The following is a 19,688-nucleotide window of genomic DNA, read 5'->3' on the forward strand; positions in this document are numbered from 1 at the left end:
CCTGGTATGCTTGTTTTAAATCTGACCCTCTCTGATGTGTGTTCTGGGTTAATGGAGGCTTCTGTATTATCTTTTTAAGAAGAAGCTTTGGTGTAGACAATCCCTATTTTATTAGTTAAGGGGATGCTGGGTGTATTACCCTGAGAACCTGATAAACCCTGAAATCTTAGTGGTTTAATACCAAAGAAGTTTTCCCCTCCTGCAAAGCCCGGCTGGTGTTTCTGATCTGCAGGCAGCTCTGCTCTATCAGTAATCCCAGGGCTCAGGTTCCCTCCAGCATGTGATCTACCCTCTTCAACAGGTAACCTACATGTTGGTTCAGTGAAAGAGCATGGACAGTTGTATGTGGGTGCTTTTGAAGGGCAGGCTAGGAATTGGATCACATCTTCTTTGCTCACATCCCATTGGCCCCAAATCTGTAATATGACCACACACTACAGCAAAGGACACTAGGAAATGTGACCTAGCTGTGTGCCCACAAGGTAGAGGAAATGGGTTTGGGACCATCATGTTACCTTTGCCATATCCCACTGGATTTTTGTATCAGAAACAGAGAAGAAATACGAACAAAAATAATGAAATAAAGAGTTGACGGGTTTTCCAGATAATTTTGTTACCATAGGTAATTCTACATAATTTTAGATACAAAATTGTATTACTCCTGATATCAGGCTCTGCATTCTACCCTTCCCCAAAATGCATACATTAATTATCCAGGCCGTTGGTTATATGAGTCCAAGGAGTTGCTTTTGTCCCCACAATTCTTGCTATAATATCATTTCCCCTGTTAATTGATCCAAACGTGTTAACACTAAGAAACTACTTCTACATATAAGTTGAGTTAGACAATTTTGTTGAGGTGGGGGGAAACAAATAGACTCTGGATAAAAGCTGAGTCAAAATAGTGGTTCTATGTAATTTGGGACAGGTCACCTAGCTTGTCCAGCCTTGGTTCCTTTATCTGTAAAATGGAGAGAAGGAAGCAAAGAGAATAGACTGTAGAGATCCGATCTGTGCCAGCCCTAAGATCCAGCAGTTCTTGGGAGGCAAATAATGGTGAGAAAATTTTGGAGACGATTCTAGTATTTGGGCTGGTTTCCCTCCAAGCTGCATTAGCAATTCTAGCCCTATTTTCAGACTGCTTGTTCCACAAGGGAACTGCCCTCACAACCAACCAATGAGCAAAGGTCCTTGGCTTCCCTCTGATTGGATCAACTTAAGTCATGTGCTCACCTCAGCCAATCACTAAACCCCAGAGGATGCCAGGTCCTGGGCGTTTCATATACTTTCTTCTCCATCCCTGGCACTGGGGATGGGGTCAGTCCCACCCAAACCACAAGTCTGCAACCCAGTGGAGGGGAAGGATGGGAAGGGTGTTGTGAGGGGAGCAACCCACAATAGTCACTACAAACTGCATCATTTTTTCACTTCACTTTGCGCACACAAACACACAATGTCTGGGTGTCTGGTTTCTAAAAAAGCAATAAAAGAATTCAGGCTGGGGACACATTGACCAAGACTAAGTGGGATGCCCATGGCAGAGGGGCCACATAGCTCCTGGCTGATAGCAGGGCTTGTGGTTAAGTATCTTACTCCAAATGGATAGGATATTTTCCTATTTGTATGCCTATAAGAAATCTATGGCTTTTATATTCCATTTAAAAATACCAGCCTCTTGGATGATTAGGCTTAATTGAAACAGGCATTAATTTGAGGGCAACCCATCCTAGAAATATGGCGGACTAGAATCACAGTGCAACAGGAGTGATTATTTATTTTAAACCTCATTTTACCAGGACCAGATGTCCTGTCCACAGTGAACAGAGACATTTGATGATATTTCCCAACAGACCTAAGACATTAATCCTCTAAAACCCCCTCCACTCAGCAGGGACAAATGCAAGGGTGATCCGGAAAGGAGACTTGATGTTTGTACGTAGCTTGTGCAAACCATTTAACTGGTTTTGCGGGAATGAAGTGATGGGAGGTCTTGGCACCAGGAATTTGGGTGACTGAGTCATTGAGAAAGAAAGTTACAAACCTCAGAATGTTTTTCTGGGAACTCATGGGCATAGCCCCCCCAAAATGGATATATTATGGAAGGTTAATTCCCACCGTAGTCAGCAGCACCAGCTGTTTGAGAAATCCTGATGGAGAAAAGCAGGGCAAGCTGAAAGATCAGTGACCAGAACAATCCCTGTCTCCAAATTAATAGCAGTCTTATATATTGGGAAGCAGTTCACTGTTTTTTAATTGATTTAAGGCCCCAAAGGTGTGCCTAATGAATGTGATAAGTGCAGATTACTAAAATCACCATAAAAACCAGAGAGGCATGAGGGAATAATGGATTTTGGATAATTTGCATATATTTTCATTAAGAAAAAAAAATATCTCTGAGGCAGAATACTTTCTAAACATACCTGCTTCTGCCCTTCTTCTCTTGTTACCCACCTGAGTTTGACTGCTATGTAGCTTTGGTCAGCTTTATTTCTGATTATGCCACAGTGGTTTTTGGACATGAGCTGAGGATGTGGAAATCTTACTATGGTTTTGCCTTCTTCTCTCTGTTGTCACTCTCAAGAGTGACAAGAAGTCTCAAGACTTCTTAATTAAAATTAAGATGAACAAACAGGGACTTCCCTGGTGGAGCAGTGGTTAAGAATCCGCCTGCCAATGCAGGGGACACGGGTTCGAGACCTGGTCCAGGAAGATCCCACATGCCTCGGAACAGCTAAACCCGTGCATCACAACTACTGAGCCCACACGCCGCAACTACTGAAGCCCATGCGCCTAGAGCCCCTTCTCCGCAACAAGAGAAGCCACCGCAATGAGAAACCCATGCACCGCAACAAAGAGCAGCCGCCTCTCACCGCAACTAGAGAAAGCCCGTGCGCAGCAACGAAGACCCAAAGCAGCCAAAAATAAATAAATAAATTTATAAAAGAAAAAACTCCTGTGAGATGGAAGGAGAACAGGACAGGCTGTGCAAAAAAGAGATTTGATTGTGATTGAGAATGTTGGATGTCTTATGTGTATTATGTTCTGTGGCCATTGTGTAAAAGCGGCCACAGCCCCATGTTTTTTTCACCTGGGATTCCCTCTGGCCAGTCATTCCATTGTGCAAATAGAGTACGAAATATCTGCAGAAACAACAGATATTGGTTAGGAGTCCCCTGCAAGTAGAACAAATTGAACCGCGATGGTAAGCGAGAATTCAAGACATAAACTGCCCACCTCCGGAGCTGGCCATATAGTGTATTTTCAAGTAAATGGAATAGAGATTTTACAGCCGAATAATGTTCACCGTTTGAACCTTAGAAATCAATATATTTATTTATAAAGTTTGGCCTTTTGCAGAAATGCTGTTGGAATTGTCTTCAGAGATCGTTTTGAGTGACATGAGAGAACCAGTCTATTTCATAACCTTGGCTTTAAAAGAAAATAATCCTTTTGCTGATATTCATCTATTTTACTCAACATCTTTGGCACTAACTGTCATGTAACTATTTTGAAACAAATCAAATCTACCCTCAAAGCAGGTGAATTACTTTTGGTTGCCAGGAGCTTTCACACACAGCAAATCTGTGGAAGTACCATTACCTGCCTTCTACAGCTGTGAAAACCCACCAACATAACAATCACGATGTGAGAAAGCCAGGATTTGAACTCTGATCTACGTGACTGCAAAAGTCCAGGCACTTTTCATTGTGTTATCGTCCTTTGCAAGAGGGAAATTTTCTTCTTACGAAGATATTTGAAGGAATGTTTTGCAGATCCTGAAGGCAATTTCTGAAAATTAATTTTAGAAATGTTTGAATAATGAAAGCTGAGTAGGAGCTATTCACCTCTCCATTTCAATGATGGTAGAATTCATTTGAATGTAGAAGCTCAGTTTCTTTAAAAAAATTAGTATTATCACTGACAGTTTTTTCAAAGTGTGGTCCTGAACCCTGTGCATTGGAATCACCTAGAGCTGGTATTGCCCTTTGACTTAGGTAAGACTAATGCCCCATCAAAACTCTGGGTCACATAAGGCCCTGCTCTGGCTTTCCTCCAGCTGTACCTCTTCCCATGAGGCAACGTGCATCCCTAAGGCCACAACCCCACTCCATCCAGATCATGCTCTGGCTACTCAGGACCTAGGACTCCCCACTAAACTCGAGGGATCATGACAAGGACACCCACTCTTACCACGGTGGTGTGTGTGGTGTGACCACACGTGTTGGCATGAGGCCCCTCATTCTACAGGAGGGGCTGGTCGGGGGACAGAAGGGGGTCCTGTAAAGGTGGGTCTTGGGCAGGTCAGGGCTTGGCCTTCCAGCTCCTTATTTGTTGAGCAGGAGGATGGAACATCTGTTATCTAACAGTTTAACTGAAATTTTAATGAATATATAGAAATATGGGATGGTGCCTCTATTTGTACTCCTACCCAAGGCCCCATAAGTGTCAGGCCAGGCCTGCCTCTGGGGTTGACAAGATGCAGATTCCCAGCGCCTTTCAGAATCAGAGGCTTTGGGGGCACAGCCGGGGAGTCTGCATGTTAACCTGCTCCCCAGGTGATGCTCTTGTGCCCCATGGTTTGAAAGCCAGTTCTTGAAGGTCACTCTAAGACCGTGTGTCAGAGATCCTCTGACTGCTTCTTCACAGGCTGGGGCTTCAGCATGGGCACCAATTACCACTTCCACAGCTGGAGAGTGTTTGTCATCGTCTGCGCTCTGCCCTGCACTGTGTCCATGGTGGCCCTGAAGTTCATGCCAGAGAGCCCGAGGTTTCTGCTAGAGGTGAGTCAGCGCCCCCAACCCGTGTGAGGGCAATGGAACAGCGACAGGAGCTAGCCCTGCTGCTCCAGCCCCTTGGTCCCATGTTGGCTGACCTGGCCCATCATTAAATCCATCGGGATGGTTGCACGCCTGGGATTCAAGGACAGCCAGAGCCGGAGGGGCTCAGGAGCTCACTGAGCACAGAGCAGCAGCACTGCTCCCGGAGGCTGGGTGGAGCTGGAGGGGCTCTGCTGAGGATGCTTCTGGCACCCCCTCTCCCCAGAGGTCCTGATTATGAGGCTCTTCAAAGCTGCATGCAGTTTTTCCATGTTACGGCTGTGAGCTGGGTTGTAAATCTGTCACTGCTCCCAAGCCCTTCAAGACTCTTGGCTTTGCAGGACCTCTCTCCTCCAGAAAGCTGCCCTGGAGTCCTGTGAGGTTTCCAGCTTGGTGGTGGTGGGTGGTGAGGCTCTCGTGCTTGCGGTGGTCAGACAGGCAGGGCTGGTGGAGGGGCGATAGGACTTGAAGGCTCTTACAGCCCCAATTCTCAGAGTCTTCTTATAAGCCTCCTTCTAGCTTTCTGCAGACTGACCCTCCTTGTTGAATTTCTTCTTTCATCCCATTGATCAGGTTCCAGATGCAGCAAAAGGTTTTTTTATCCATGCTTATCTCAAAAGCTACCCTTCATTGTATATGAGTTTCCTAGGGCTGCTCTAACAAAGGCACACAAACCGAGGGGCTCATAGTAAGAGAAATTTATTGTCTCACAGGTCTGTTGGCTAAAAGTCCCCAACCAAGGTGTTGGCAGGGCCACACTCCCTTGGAAGCCCTTAGGGCAAGCTTTACTTGCCTCTTTCAACTTCTGGTGGGTTGCTTGCAGTTTTTGGCATTCCTTGGCTTGCAGCTGTTTCACTCCAGTCTCTGCCTTTGTCACCACACGGTGTTCTCTCTATGTGTCTCTGGGTCTTCACATGGGCTTCTTCTTATAGGGACACCAGTCATGTTGGATTAGGGGTGCACCCTACCCCAGTATGACCTCATCTTAATTAATTACATCTGCAGCAACCCTGCTTCCAAATAAGGTCACATTCTGGGGTACTGGCAGCTAGAACTTCAACATATTTTTAGGGTTGGGGACATAGTTCAACCCATCACATGTTGTGTCTTTGCTTTGTCCTGCCAGGGAGGAACATGGCTCCCACCCTGCAGTCTATTCAACCTTAAACTACGAGTAGTTACTCACAGCCTATAATGATAATAGTACCCAGCATTTACACCTTGAAGGTACAACCTTACTATCCTTCCAAGATGGGCTGTGACAGAAACTTGTCCTAGTCTTTCACAAGCCCTAGATAGTAACACATCCATGGCCAATCGCCTCAGACTTGGGTATCAGCACCTGTGGGGCTTGTAGGGTTTTCCACCCCTAATCAGCAAAAGACTGTTCATGTCTCTCTCCTTGGTTTTACCAGATGGGCAAACACGATGAAGCCTGGATGATTCTCAAGCACGTTCACGACACCAACATGAGGGCTAAGGGGGCCCCAGAGAAGGTGTTCACGGTGAGTGCATGGTCACCTATGCCAACAGGAGGGGGCCTCTCCTCTTCACTGCTTTGGTTTGCTAAAAAATAATTTTATTATATAAGCATATCCCAGAAAATTTGTCAAAAGGGGAATAAAGCCCCTGACATTCCTATTACTGCATCATAATTATTCTTTGCATTTTGATGGATACCTTCTTGGTACTGCTAAGTGTTCAAATATGGCAAAGGGAAAAACTAGCTATATTCATATGGGGATAACCATATGTACATATATTCACATATATCAATGCATATAGATTATTTAGGAGTACTTATCGGCATTCTATATGTGTCTCATAGTATTCAGAATCATCCTTTTAACGGACATTAATATTAGAAACATTAACACAGTTTTCGTAAACATGTCCCCAATGTTAGAGATGCATATGCCCTGTTTTATTACCTTGTTCCTGCAAATATTGCTGCAGTGAACCTTTTCCTGCACATAGTTCCTTTCATGTTCTGGGTTTGTTTTCTAAGAGTAGACTCCTAGAAATAAAATGAGTGGCTCAAACAGCATGAGTATTTTTATAGCTCTTGAGATGCATTGCAAATTACATTTCAGTAGGGTTGCAATGATCTGTGATACCGCCAATGATAGGATACCTGTTTCTCAGCATCCTTACCAGCATTGGCTGTTAGCCTGGATTTTCTTTCTCACTAGTTTAAAAAATGAAAAACTAGCCAATGGCAGTTTCCACGGGGAGGTCCCGTTAGTTACCATGAACTGTGCTCTTCCCACCAAGCTGTGGCCAACCACGAGGAATACCCACGGCAGGGTCCCTGTGCACCTGTCTGCATGACCCCCTTTTAGACCAACTCCAAATCCATTTCTTCAAGGAAGCCTTCCTGAGTTAACTCCCACCTACTCCAATTCACTGCTTTTACTTCTTTGGCTTCCATAATTTGAGTCTGGAGTAAAACACTTTTTCTTGTTAACCTGTTACTTGAAACCCCTGATTCTCAGGCAGGACCCCATAGCAGCTAAGAATCTACAACCTGAAGCCAGACCAGTTTGGGTCCAAATCCTGATTTTAACATGTTCTAGCTGTGTGGCCTTAGGCAAGGTACTGTCTGTGCCTTATTTTCTTCACTGGGAAAAGAGGGATAACAATGTCTATGAATACAGTTATGGTAAGGATTAAAATCAAGCACCTAAACTGTGCCTGGCTTAGAGTAAATACTACATAGATGTTAACTATTATCCAAATATTTTATGTCGTATTTTTTAATAAATAAACTCAAATAATAGATTTTATAGAAAGTTGTCCAGTGGCATATTTCCCCAATTCCAACACTCCTAAAATTATCTAAAATATGGGACCAGTCCTTTTATCACAAACATTTATTAAGAAGCACCATTAACAATATTTATAGACTTTCCGGTTGGATAAACGAAATGTAATTGAAAATAGAACTTTTAGCTTGTTCATTTTCTTAATCCTTCCTCAATTAACTTTCTTATTAAAAATTTCCCACACTTAAAAGAAAAGGGAAGAAGAAGCACAATTAGCAGAGCTACTCCAAATGAAAGATGATAAGGGAACTGGTGGTTCTCCCAACCTCCCATCCCCGCCGCTCCCTGTGATGGGTTTTCATGCTGCAGCTGGACTGCAGGTCTGGACCCCAGATGCTAGCAGGAGTGCCCTGTCCCCTGGGGTCTGGGTATGCTTGGTTCAGTCCTGCCTCCCACCCCCACCCATTCTATAGCCTTCTCTCCAACCTCCTGCTTATTCCTAGGAGATGTTACTGAGTCTTTGGGTGTAACCTCTGCTTTTAGTAGATTTCACCCTTTCTCAGGAAAAGGGAATTAAAAAGGTCACGGGCTCAGTATTTCCAAACTGACTTGATGATCATAGTTTTGTAGAAGAGGATGACTGGATGGGCCAGGAAAAAAAAAAAGAAAAGGGGGCTTCCCTGGTGGCGCAGTGGTTGGGAGTCCGCCTGTCGATGCGGGGGACGCGGGTCCGTGCCCCGGTCTGGGAGGATCCTGCGTGTCGCGGGGCGGCTGGGCCCGTGCGCCATGGCCGCTGAGTCTGGGCGTCCGGAGCCTGTGCTCCGCGACGGGAGAGGCCACGGCAGTGAGAGGCCCGCGTACCGGAAAAAAAAAAAAAAAAAAAAAGAAAGAAAGAAAAGAAAAGAAAAACAGCCTGAAAGTGTTCCTGACCTCAGACAGCTGGGCAGTGGCTGGAGTCAGGAGTGATACTCAGCCCTGCCGAATGGGGTCGTCTGCTATGATCCTGTGCGCTCCCCTCTGTAGACGGTACTCACAGTAAACATGCTCAGGGGCCTGGAGGAAGAGCTTAGGGTAGGCCAGGCTCTTAGTGTGAGCCCTGGATGTGGCCCTCCTTACATCCACCTTGGAGCTGATGGGGTTTAGGACATGATACCCCAAGATATGGCACCTCGGCATATTGAATATGGTAAGCTGAAGGAGTTTGAGAAAACAGCAGAAGTAGAAATGTCACTCTGACCTCCCCCTGCTCCCCCTTCTTCCCTGAAACAGACCATAAATCTCCCACATGGAAGGTGCTCTCCGGGCACCAGGAGGAAAGAAGACATTGTTCTCAGCAGAGATGGGGAACTTAGGGCCAAGAAGGCCGTATCAACAAACCTTGTTAAACTAACCCTTATCGTCCTAATTACTTCTTCACCATTTCTTCACCCTAGCCCAAATCCCTTTGTCTTGTCAGTTCTTCACAAATTTACTGTTTCTACAAGGTATAAAAACTTCCTGGGCTGGTCACTTCTTCGGGGATTCATTCTCTTGTGAAGGCTCCCACGGACATGTAAAAACTCAGTAAAATGTGGATGCTTTACTCCCGTTAATCTCTCTTTGCCAGTTTAACTTCCAGAGCCAGCCAGGGAGCCTTAGAGGGTAGAGGAATACTTTCCCCTCCCCTACAGAGCCCTGGCTTTCACCAGCCCCTGTCGCTACTTCACAAGCTTCTGAACAGCCCCCTGGCAGGTGTCCACTGAAACACCTTTGGAAAGGGGGTGGGTTGAAGTATTCATCTGAGAACCCATGCTCTGCAAGGCTGGGGTGAGCACAGACCGCACAGACTGTATTCTACTTTAGACTGAAGCAAAGCCAAGTATCCTAGTTAATTGTAAATTAGAGTAATTATGCTTGCAAGTTGTCAACACACCCACTCCCAAGATCCCTAGGGAATAGGGTGTTATTCTCCCCAGGAGCGAAGCAAAGACAGAATTTGCATTTCCTTCCCCCCTCCCCCACCCGCACCTCAGGCACGTGGGATCTTAGTTCCCTGACCAGGGATTGAACCCGCGCCGCCTGTGGTGCAAGCACAGAGTCTTAACCACTGGACCTCCGGGAAGTCCCATTTAGTGAGATGCTTCGTGACTTGGGGTCAACCTTCTCCTCGGCCTCTTTCGGCTGCAGCTGGGTTCTTGGTCTCCCTGGGATACCTAATAACACAAAGACCAGTTCCAGCCAAGAGTCCCACTGGAGGTTCTGCTGCATTCTCTCTCCTGTGTCCCTGTGTGGGCCTGGGCAGAAGAGCATTTGCAAAGGCCACACACCCAGGAATGGCAGGACCAGCCCAGGAGGCTCTGGCATGCTTATATACCTGTGATTTTTAGGAAGAGCACCTATGTTTTTACCAGGTTCTCAAAAGGGTATCCGGCCCTCCCAAGAGAAGAACCACTGTTTTCAGTGTTTAGAAAAACAAAGCCGAGCCATCCTAGGCTCAGGGCTTGGGAATTAAAGAAGCAATTGTCCCTAATTCAGGGACTGTATTTTCCCCTGTGGATATCCAGCCTCATCTCTCTCTCTGTCTCCTCACATTCTCAGTCCCTTGGCTGAAGAAAGAGATGGAGACACTTACGACTAAAGCCTTTTCTCCCTAGAAAGAAAGGTTTGTTGGAGGAGGTGATAGAAACTGGTTTTGAATTTTTTGAGTACACTCTTCTATTTTCCTCTGAATTGGTCTGCATGCACGGACCTTGATAACTTGGCTAAGAGTTTGTGTGGTCAGGAATCTCCTTAACATGATGGTTAGTTATAGAATGCAGTGGTTGTCTTAAACATTGATTAAACTGAAAATCGCTGTCGTAATGAGTCAGGATTGCTCCCTGGGGCTACTTGCTGACATTGGACAAATTAACACTTTCCGGGGCCCTTGGTGGAGCCCTGAGATATACAGCCTTATTTCCATTCCCTATCTCTTTGATTTCCTCCAGGAAAACCAGGGGTAACAAGGAAGACATAATTTCTCTCTCTTTCTAAAAATTAAGGTATAATTGACAGATAGCATTATATTAGTTGCAGGTGCACCACATAATGATTCAGTTATTTGTATACATTGCAAAATGATCACCACAATAAGTCTCGTTACCATCTGTCACCACACATTTACAAACAGATTTTTTCTTGTGATGAGGACTTTTAAGATTTACTTTCTTAGCAACTTTCAAGTGATGAATACTGTATTATTAACTATAGTCACCATGCTCTAGTACATCCCCATGATTTATTTTATAACTGAAAATTTGTACCTTTGATGCCTTTCTCCTATTTTATCCACCCCCACCCCCTCTCCCCTCTGGGAACCACCAGTCTGTTCGCTGTATCTATGAGCTTGGTTTTCTGTTTTGTTTTGTTTATTTGTTTGATTCCGAATATAAATGGGATCATAGGGTATTTGTCTTTCTCTGTCTGACTTATTTCACGTACGTAATGCCCTCGATGTCCATCTATGTTGTCGCAAATGGCAAGATTTTTTTAAAATTTTTTGTGGCTGGGTAGTATTCCATTGTGTGTGTGTTTGCGTGGGTGGGTGTGTATCACATTGTTATCCATTCACCTGTTGATGGCCACTTAGGTTGTTTCCATATCTTCACTTTTATAAATAATACTGCGGTGAACATGGGAATGCAGATATCTTTTCGAGTTAGTGTTTTCACTTCCTTCAGATAAATACCCAGAAGTGGAATTGCTGGATCATATGGTAGTTCCATTTTAAATTTTGGGGGGAACCTCTATACTACTTCCCATAGTGGCTGCACCAATTTACATCCCCACCAACAACGCAGAAGGATTTCCTTTTCCCCACATCCTTGTCAACACTTGTTATTTCTTGTCTTTTTGATAATAACCATTCTAGCAGGTGTGAGGTGATACCTCATTGTAGTTTTGATTTGCAGTTCCCTGATGATTAGTGATGTTGAGCATTTTTTTCACGTACCTGTTGGCCAGCTGTATGTCTTCTTTGGAAAACTGTATATTCAGATCCTCTGTCCATTTTTTAATTGGATCTTTTTGTTTTGTTTTTTTTTGCTATTGAGTTGCATGAGTTCTTTTTATATTTTGGATATTAGTCTCTTATCAGATATATGATTTGCAAGTATTTTCTCCCATTCAATAAATTGCCTTTTCGTTTTGTTGATGATTTCCTTTGCTGTGCAGAAGGAGGACATAATGTCTTTTATTCTGCTGTGTTTTAAAAATGTCTTGCATAGCAAACCCCCTTTCCTAACACACACACACAAACACACACACACACACTGTTGCCTATATGGGTTCTAGATTTCTGTGATGTTAATATCCATTAAGGATAGACTTGTGAATTTTAAGGTGGAGTCAACTCTACTATGGGCAAATCAGATATAAACAGGAATTCAGTGTATTTCCCAAAGCCATAATTGAGTGAAAAAACTCTGATTCGTTTTGTCTGCAGTGGGACATAGCCACCTGAGAAAGATCCCTAAGAGATGCTATGTACAATTTTGACTAAGAATTACTGAACTGTAGGGTCACCGAAAGCTCCTCTAGCCCTAAGTAAGTTAATAAAGTCAGTTACATTAAACTAAAAATTGAAAAGTCAAAGTGGGGTTAAGATTCTCTAGCCAATCTTTGCTTTACAGGTTTCCAACATTAAAACTCCCAAGCAAATGGATGAATTCATTGAGATCCAAAGTTCAACAGGGACTTGGTACCAGCGCTGGCTAGTCAGATTCAAGACCACTTTCAAGCAGGTACAGCTGGGGACCTGGGGTTGTTGAGAGGGAGGCTCTATGGAAATCTGTAACGTCAGTGGGTGAAGAATAGAGATCCTGAACACCCCCATCAACCCAAGACAGTGTGGTGGGCAGGAAGCTACCTTGGATAGGGACTTTCGGGTCCTAGCCCATGCTTATCTGTGAGCCCTTGAGCCACAAACTATAAACCTTCGTTTCTTTTCTTTGTTCTTCCTTCCCAAGGCAGAGATTTTGAATGTAGGTGCAATGTCTAGTGTGAGTAAAAACCTTTCTCTCTAGCACCTTCTCATTAAGTAATCCATAGGAAGAAAGGAGTGGTTAAAGAAATGACCACTTTGAGATTTGTTGGTGATTTCTGAGAAAGTCTTCTTGAAGGGCAAGGCTCCTGTGAGGTGAATCAACTATTGAACACTGAGGCAGTCAATGGCCAGAGTCTCCTGAGCCTGGATAACCTTCTTGGTGTAAAAGGTGGTTCAATGTTTGGAATATCACCCATGCCCACTGGCGGGGAGCAGAACTCACTGCTCAAGGTTATTCACTGCCTTGACATCTCCACTCCGTGTGCTTTTTGTCACATGCATGGAGCATGGTTGTGTTCCCAGATGCTACAGGACGGTTAGAAGTTGAGACCAGCCAGTAAGAAGAGAAGAGGCTTTCCTTGTTATTTGAGCAGAATTGCTGCCTCTGGAAGATAATGGGTTTAATTTAATAGAAAATATTAAAAATGAGCTCTTCCAAGTCACAAGTTTCTGCCTTCAACAACCCATCTCTTCTGTGTGTTATAGGTCTGGGAAAATGCTCTGTACTGTGTGATGGGGCCCTACAGGATGAACACACTGATTCTCGCCGTGGTCTGGTTCACCATGGCTTTAAGGTAAGCTCTGTCTTCCTTAAGTTCATTAATTTCCTCGTGCTTCAGGTGCCTCATCTATACACTGAGGGTTACAGTTGATTCTAACTTACAGAGTCTGTGTCAGATTGGATGATTTTGGCTCTAAGTAACAGGCAACCAACTCTAGTGGCTTCTACAACTAGGAAATTTCTGACCGTTTTTTAAAAATTTTGTATTTTATTAAAAAATTTTTTTATTATTATTCTTTTACATCTTTATTGGAGTATAATTGCTTTACAATGGTGTGTTAGGTTCTGCTGTATAACAAAGTGAATCAGCTATACGTATACATATATCCCCATATCTCCTCCCTCTTGCGTCTCCCTCCCACACTCCATATCCCACCCCTCTAGGTGGTCACAAAGCACCGAGATGATCTCCCTGTGCTATGCGGCTGCTTCCCACTAGCTATCTGTTTTACATTTGGTAGTGCATATATGTCAACGCCACTCTCTCACTTCGTCCCAGCTTACCCTTCCCCCTCTCCGTGTCCTCAAGTATATTCCCTACGTCTGTGTCTATTACTGTCATGCCCCTAGGTTCTTCAGAACCATTTTTTTTTTTTTTTAGATTCCATATATATGTGTTAGCATACACTATTTGTTTTTCTCTTTCTGACTTACTTCACTCTGTAGGACAGACTCTAGGTCCATCCACTTCACTACAAATAACTCAATTTTGTTTCTTTTTATGGCTGAGTAATATTCCATTGTATATATGTGCCACATCTTCTTTATCCATTCATCTGTCGATGGACACTTAGGTTGCTTCCATGTCCTGGCTATTGTAAATAGAGCCGCAATGAACATTGTGGTACATGTCTCTTTTTGAATTATGGTTTACTCAGGGTATATGCCCAGGAGTGGGATTGCTGGGTTGTATGGTAGTTCTATTTTCAGTTTTTTAAGGAACTTCCATACTGTTCTCCATAGTGGCTGCATCAATTTACATTCCCACCAACAGTGCAAGAGGGTTCCCTTTTCTCCATACCCTCTCCAGCATTTATTGTTCGTAGAATTTTTGATGATGGCCATTCTGACTGGTGTGAGGTGATACCTCATTGTGGTTTTGATTTGCATTTCTCTAATGATTAGTGATCTTGAGCAGCTTTTCATGTGTTTGTTGGCAATCTGTATGTCTTCTTTGGAGAAATGTCTATTTAGGTCTTCTGCCCATTTTTGGATTGGGTTGTTTGTTTTCTTGATATTGAGCTATATGAGCTGCTTGTGTATTTTGAAGATTAATCCTTTGTCAGTTGCTTCGTTTGCAAATATTTTCTACCATTCTGAGGGTTGTCTTAAGTTTCATTAGGTACCATTTGTTTATTTTTGTTTTTATTTTCATTTCTCCAGGAGGTGGGTCAAAAAGCAAGGACCTTGCTGTGATTTATGTCATGGAGTGGTGTTCTGCCTATGTTTTCCTCTAAGAGTTTGATAGTGTCTGGCCTTACATTTAGGTCTTTAATCCATTTTGAGTTTATTTTTGTGTATTGTGTTAGGAAGTGTTCTAATTTCATTCTTTTACATGTAGCTGTCCAGTTTCCCCAGCACCACTTATTGAAGAGGCTGTCTTTTCTCTACTGTATATTCTTGCCTCCTTTATCAAAGATAAGGTGACCATATGTGCATGGGTTTATCTCTGGTCTTTCTATCCTGTTCCATTGATCTATATTTCTGTTTTTATACCAGTACCATACTGTCTTGTAGCTTTGTACTATAGTCTGAAGTCTGGGAGCCTGATTCCTCCAGCTCCATTTCTCTTTCTCAAGATTGCTTTGGCTATTCAGGGTCTTTTGTGTTTCCATACAAATTGTGAAATTTTTTGTTCTAGTTCTGTGAAAAATGCCGTTGGTAGTTTGATAGGGATTGCATTGAATCTGTATATTGCTTTGGGCAGTATAGTCATTTTCACAATGTTGATTCTTCCAATCCAAGAACATGGTACATCTCTCCATCTGTTGGCATCATCTTTAATTTCTTTGATCAGTGTCTTATAGTTTCCTGCATAGAGGTCTTTTGTCTCCTTAGGTAGGTTTATTCCTAGGTATTTTATTCTTTTTGTTGCAGTGGTAAATGGGAGTGATTCCTTAATTTCTCTTTCAGATTTTTCATCATTAGTGTATAGGAATGCAAGAGATTTCTGTGCATTAATTTTGTATCCTGCACCTTTACCAAATTCACTGATTAGCTCTAGTAGTTTTCTGGGAGCATCTTTAGGATTTTCTGTGTATAGTATCGTGTCATCTGCAAACAGGACAGTTATAAGTTTTCTTTTCCAACTCTGATTGCTGTGGCTAAAACTTCAAAAACTATGTTGAATAGTAGTGGTGAGAGTGGGCAAACTTGTCTTGTTCCTGATCTTAGTGGAAATGCTTTCAGTTTTTCACCATTGAGAACGATGTTGGCTGTGGGTTTGTCATATATGGCCTTTATTATGTTGAGGTAAGTTCCCTCTATGCCTACTCTCTGGAGAGTTTTTATCATAAATGGGTGTTGAATTTTTCAAAAGCTTTTTCCGCATCTACTGAGAGGATCATATGGTTTTTATCCTTCAATTTTGTTAATATGGTGCATCATGTTGATTGATTTACGTATATTGAAGAATCCTTGCATTCCTGGGATAAACACCACTTGATCATGGTGTATGATCCTTTTAATGTGCTGGTGTATTCTGTTTGCTGGTATTTCGTTGAGGTTTTTTGCATCTATGTTCATAAATGATATTGGCCTGTAGCATTCTTTTTTTGTGACATCTTTGTCTGGTTTTGGTTTCAGGGTGATGGTGGCCTCGTAGAATGACTGTTCTTCCTTCTGCTATATTTTGGAAGAGTTTGAGAATGATAGGTGTTAGCTCTTGTCTAAATGTTTGATAGAATTTGCGTGTGAAGCCATCTGGTCCAGGGCTTTTGTTTGTTGGAAGATTTTTATTCACAGTTTCAATTTCAGTGCTTGCGATTTTTCTGTTCCTATTTTCTATTTCTTCATGGTTCAGTCTCAGAAGGTTGTGCTTTTCTAAGAATTTGTCCATTTCTTCCAGGTTGTCCATTTTATTGGCATAGTGTTGCTTGTAGTAATCTCTAATGATCCTTTGTATTTCTGCAGTGTCAGTTGTTACTTCTCCTTTTTCATTTCTAATTCTGTTGATTTGAGTCTTCTCCCTTGTTTTCTTGATGATTCTGGCTAATGGTTTATCAATTTTGTTTAACTTCTCAAAACCAGCTTTTAGTTTTATTGATCTTTTCTATCATTTCCTTCATTTCTTTTTCATTTATTTCTGATCTGATCTTTATGATTTCTTTCCTTCTGCTAACTTTGGGGGTTTTTTGTTCTTTCTCTAATTGCTTTAGGTGTAAGGTTAGGTTGTGTATTTGAGGTTTCTCTTGTTTCTTGAGGTAGGATTGTATTACTATAAACTTCCCTGTTAGAACTGCTTTTGCTGCATCCCATATGTTTTGGGTCATTGTGTTTTCATTGTCATTTGTTTCTAGGTATTTTTTGCTTTCCTCTTTGATTTCTTCAGGGATCTGTTGGTTGTTTAGTAGCATATTGTTTAGCCTCCATGTGTTTGTACTTTTTACATTTTTTTTTCCTGTAATTGATATCTAGTCTGATAGTGTTGTGGTCAGAAAGTATACTTGATATGATTTCAATTTTCTTCCATTTACTAAGTCTTGATTTGTGACCCAAGATATGATCTATCCTGGAGAATGTTCCATGAGCACTTGAGAAGAAAGTGTATTCTGTTGTTTTTGGATGGAATGTCCTATAAATATCAATTAAGTCCATCTTGTTTAATGCATCATTTAAAGCTTGTGTTTCCTTACTTATTTTCATTTCAGTTGATCTGTCCACTGGTGAAAGTGGAGTGTTAAAGTCTCCTACTATGATTGTGCTACTGTTGATTTCCCCTTTTATGGCTGTTAGCATTGGCCTTATGTATTGAGGTGCTCCATTGTTGGGTGCATAAATATTTACAATTGTTTAATCTTTTTCTTGATCCCTTTATCATTATGTAGTGTCCTTCTTTGTCTCTTGTAATAGTCTTTACTTTAAAGTCTATTTTGTCTGATATGAGAATTGCTACTCCAGCTTTCTTTTGATTTCCATTTGCATGGAATATCTTTTTCCATCCCCTCACTTTCAGTCTGTATGTGTCCCTAGGTCTCAAATGGGTCTCTTGTAGACAGCATATATATGCGTCTTGTTTTCGTATCCATTCAGCCAGTCTATTTCTTTTGGTTGGAGCATTTAATCCATTTACATTTAAAGTAATTATCAATATGTTCCTATTACCATTTTCTTAATTGTTTTGAGTTTGTTACTGTAGATCTTTTCCTTGTCTTGTGTTTCCTGCCTAGAGAAGTTCCTTTAGCATTTGTTGTAAAGCTGGTTTGGTGGTGCTGAATTCTCTTAGCTTTTGCTTGTCTGTAAAGATTTTAATTTCTCCATCAAATCTGAATGAGATCCTTGATGGATTATCTTAGTTGTAGCTTTTTCCCTTTCATCACTTTAAATATGTCCTGCCACTTCCTTGTGGCTTGCAGAGTTTCTGCTGAAAGATCAGCTGTTAACCTTATGGGGATTCCCTTGGATGTTATTTGCTGCTTTTAATATATTTTTTTGTATTTAATTTTGATAGTCTGATTAATATGTGTCTTGGCATTTTTCTCCTTGCATTTATCCTGTATGGGACTCTCTGCACTTCCTGGACTTGATTGACTATTTCCTTTCCCATATTAGGGAAGTCTTCAACTATAATCTCTTCAAATATTTTCTCAGTCCCTTTCTTTTTCTCTTCTTCTTCTGGGACCCCTATAATTCTAATGTTGGTGCATTTAATGTTGTCCCAGAGGCCTCTGAGACTGTCCTCAATTCTTTTCATTCCTTTTCTTTATTCTGCTCTGTGGTAGTTATTTCCACTAGTTTTATCTTCCAGGTCACTTATCTGTTCTTCTGCCTCAGTTATTCTGCTATTGATTCCTTCTAGAGTATTTTTAATTTCATTTACTGTGTTTTTCATCTTTGTTTGTTTGCTCTTAAGTTTTTGTAAGTCCTTGTTGAGCGCTTCCTGTATTTTCTCCATTCTATTTCCAAGATTTTGGATCATCTTTACTCTCATTACTCTGAATTCCTTTTCAGGTAAACTGCCTATTTCCTCTTCATTTTTTTGGTCTGGTGGGTTTTTACCTTGCTCCTTCCTCTGCTGTGTATTTCTCTGTCTTCTCATTTTGCTTAACTTACTAAGTTTGGGATCTCCTTTTCACAGGCTGCAGGTTCGTAGTTCCCATTGTTTTTGGTGTCTGCCCCCAGCATGTAAGGTTGGTTCAGTGGCTTGTGTACGCTTCCTGCTGGATGGGACTGGTGACTATGTTCTGGTGGATGAAGCTGGATCTTGTCTTTCTGGTGGGCAGGACCATATCTGGTGGTGTGTTTTGTGGCGTCTGTGAACTTAGTATGATTTTAGGCAGCTTCTCTGCTAATGGGTGGGGTTGTGTTCCTATGTTGCTAGTTGTTTGGTGTGGGTGTCCAGCACTGGAGTTTGCTGGTGGCTGAGTGGAGCTGGGTCTTAGCATTGAGACTGAGATCTCTGGGAGAGCGCTTGGTGATTGATATTACATGGGGGCAAGAGGTCTCTGGTCATCCAGTGTCCTGAACTCGGCTCTCCCACATGAGAGGCTCGGGCCTGACACCTGGCCAGAGCACCAAGACCCTGTCAGCCACATGGACAGGTATGTGGGGGAGTTTCTTGCCTTTTGGAAAGTCTTTGGTCTTCTGCCAGCATTCAGTAGGTGTTCTGTAGGAGTTGTTCCACATGTAGATGTATTCTTGATGTATTTGTGGGGCAGAAGGTGATCTCCACGTCTTACTCCTCCACCATCTTGAAGGTCCTCTATCTCTGATCCTTTGTAAAAAGAATTCCACAGGGAGGCAACTTCCAGATGACGTCTCAGCCTCATGCTAGTTTTCATACAATGGCCAGATGCCTGAGTTGCTCTGGGCATCCTGTAGATACAGGAAAATGTCCCAATGAGAAAGATTTGTCTCAGCTTCACTTTTTAACAACAAGGAAACCTTTCTCAGAAGCCCCCAGCAGACTCCCCCACCAGATTAGCCAGATGTGTGTCACATGCTTAGGGCTAAGCTAGCCACTGGTGAAGGGGATGTGATTTCCCAGTGATTTTAGACTAATCAGGATTTGCCTCTCAGCTGATGATACCATCAGCTTTCCTGAGCATTGATACCCAAAGTCAATTTCCAGTTCCCAAGGAAGAAGCAGGGAATGAGTGCTGGGTCAGCAGACATCAGTGTCCTTGTGAATATTAAATGGAGAAAACAGTGAAACTTTGCAATAATGTGCGTGGCAATAAAAAAAATAAATATAACATAATTGGTTTTTAGCTGGCTCCTCTCTTGAACAGTAGGCTTTCACCCCAGTCATTTCATTCACTTCC

At 42.4% G+C, this 19,688-nt stretch overlaps 1 protein-coding gene across 4 annotated transcripts in view; it reads left to right on the forward strand.

Moving 5' to 3' along the window:
• Positions 1-19,688, forward strand: part of SV2B (synaptic vesicle glycoprotein 2B) — a 203,239-nt gene that overhangs the window by 156,550 nt on the left and 27,001 nt on the right. For all 4 annotated transcript variants that reach the window (XM_029238183.1, XM_029238180.1, XM_029238181.1 and 1 more), the window contains 4 exons: positions 4,648-4,781; positions 6,233-6,322; positions 12,232-12,342; positions 13,131-13,219. In XM_029238183.1, coding sequence (XP_029094016.1) covers positions 4,648-4,781; positions 6,233-6,322; positions 12,232-12,342; positions 13,131-13,219 — 424 coding nt within the window. The remainder of the gene's footprint in view (positions 1-4,647; positions 4,782-6,232; positions 6,323-12,231; positions 12,343-13,130; positions 13,220-19,688) is intronic.

The sequence above is a fragment of the Monodon monoceros genome, unplaced genomic scaffold (assembly GCF_005190385.1).
Source record: "Monodon monoceros isolate NGI ecotype Baffin Bay Population unplaced genomic scaffold, NGI_Narwhal_1 Super_Scaffold_21, whole genome shotgun sequence".
In the NCBI taxonomy this organism is placed as follows: Eukaryota; Metazoa; Chordata; class Mammalia; order Artiodactyla; family Monodontidae; genus Monodon; species Monodon monoceros.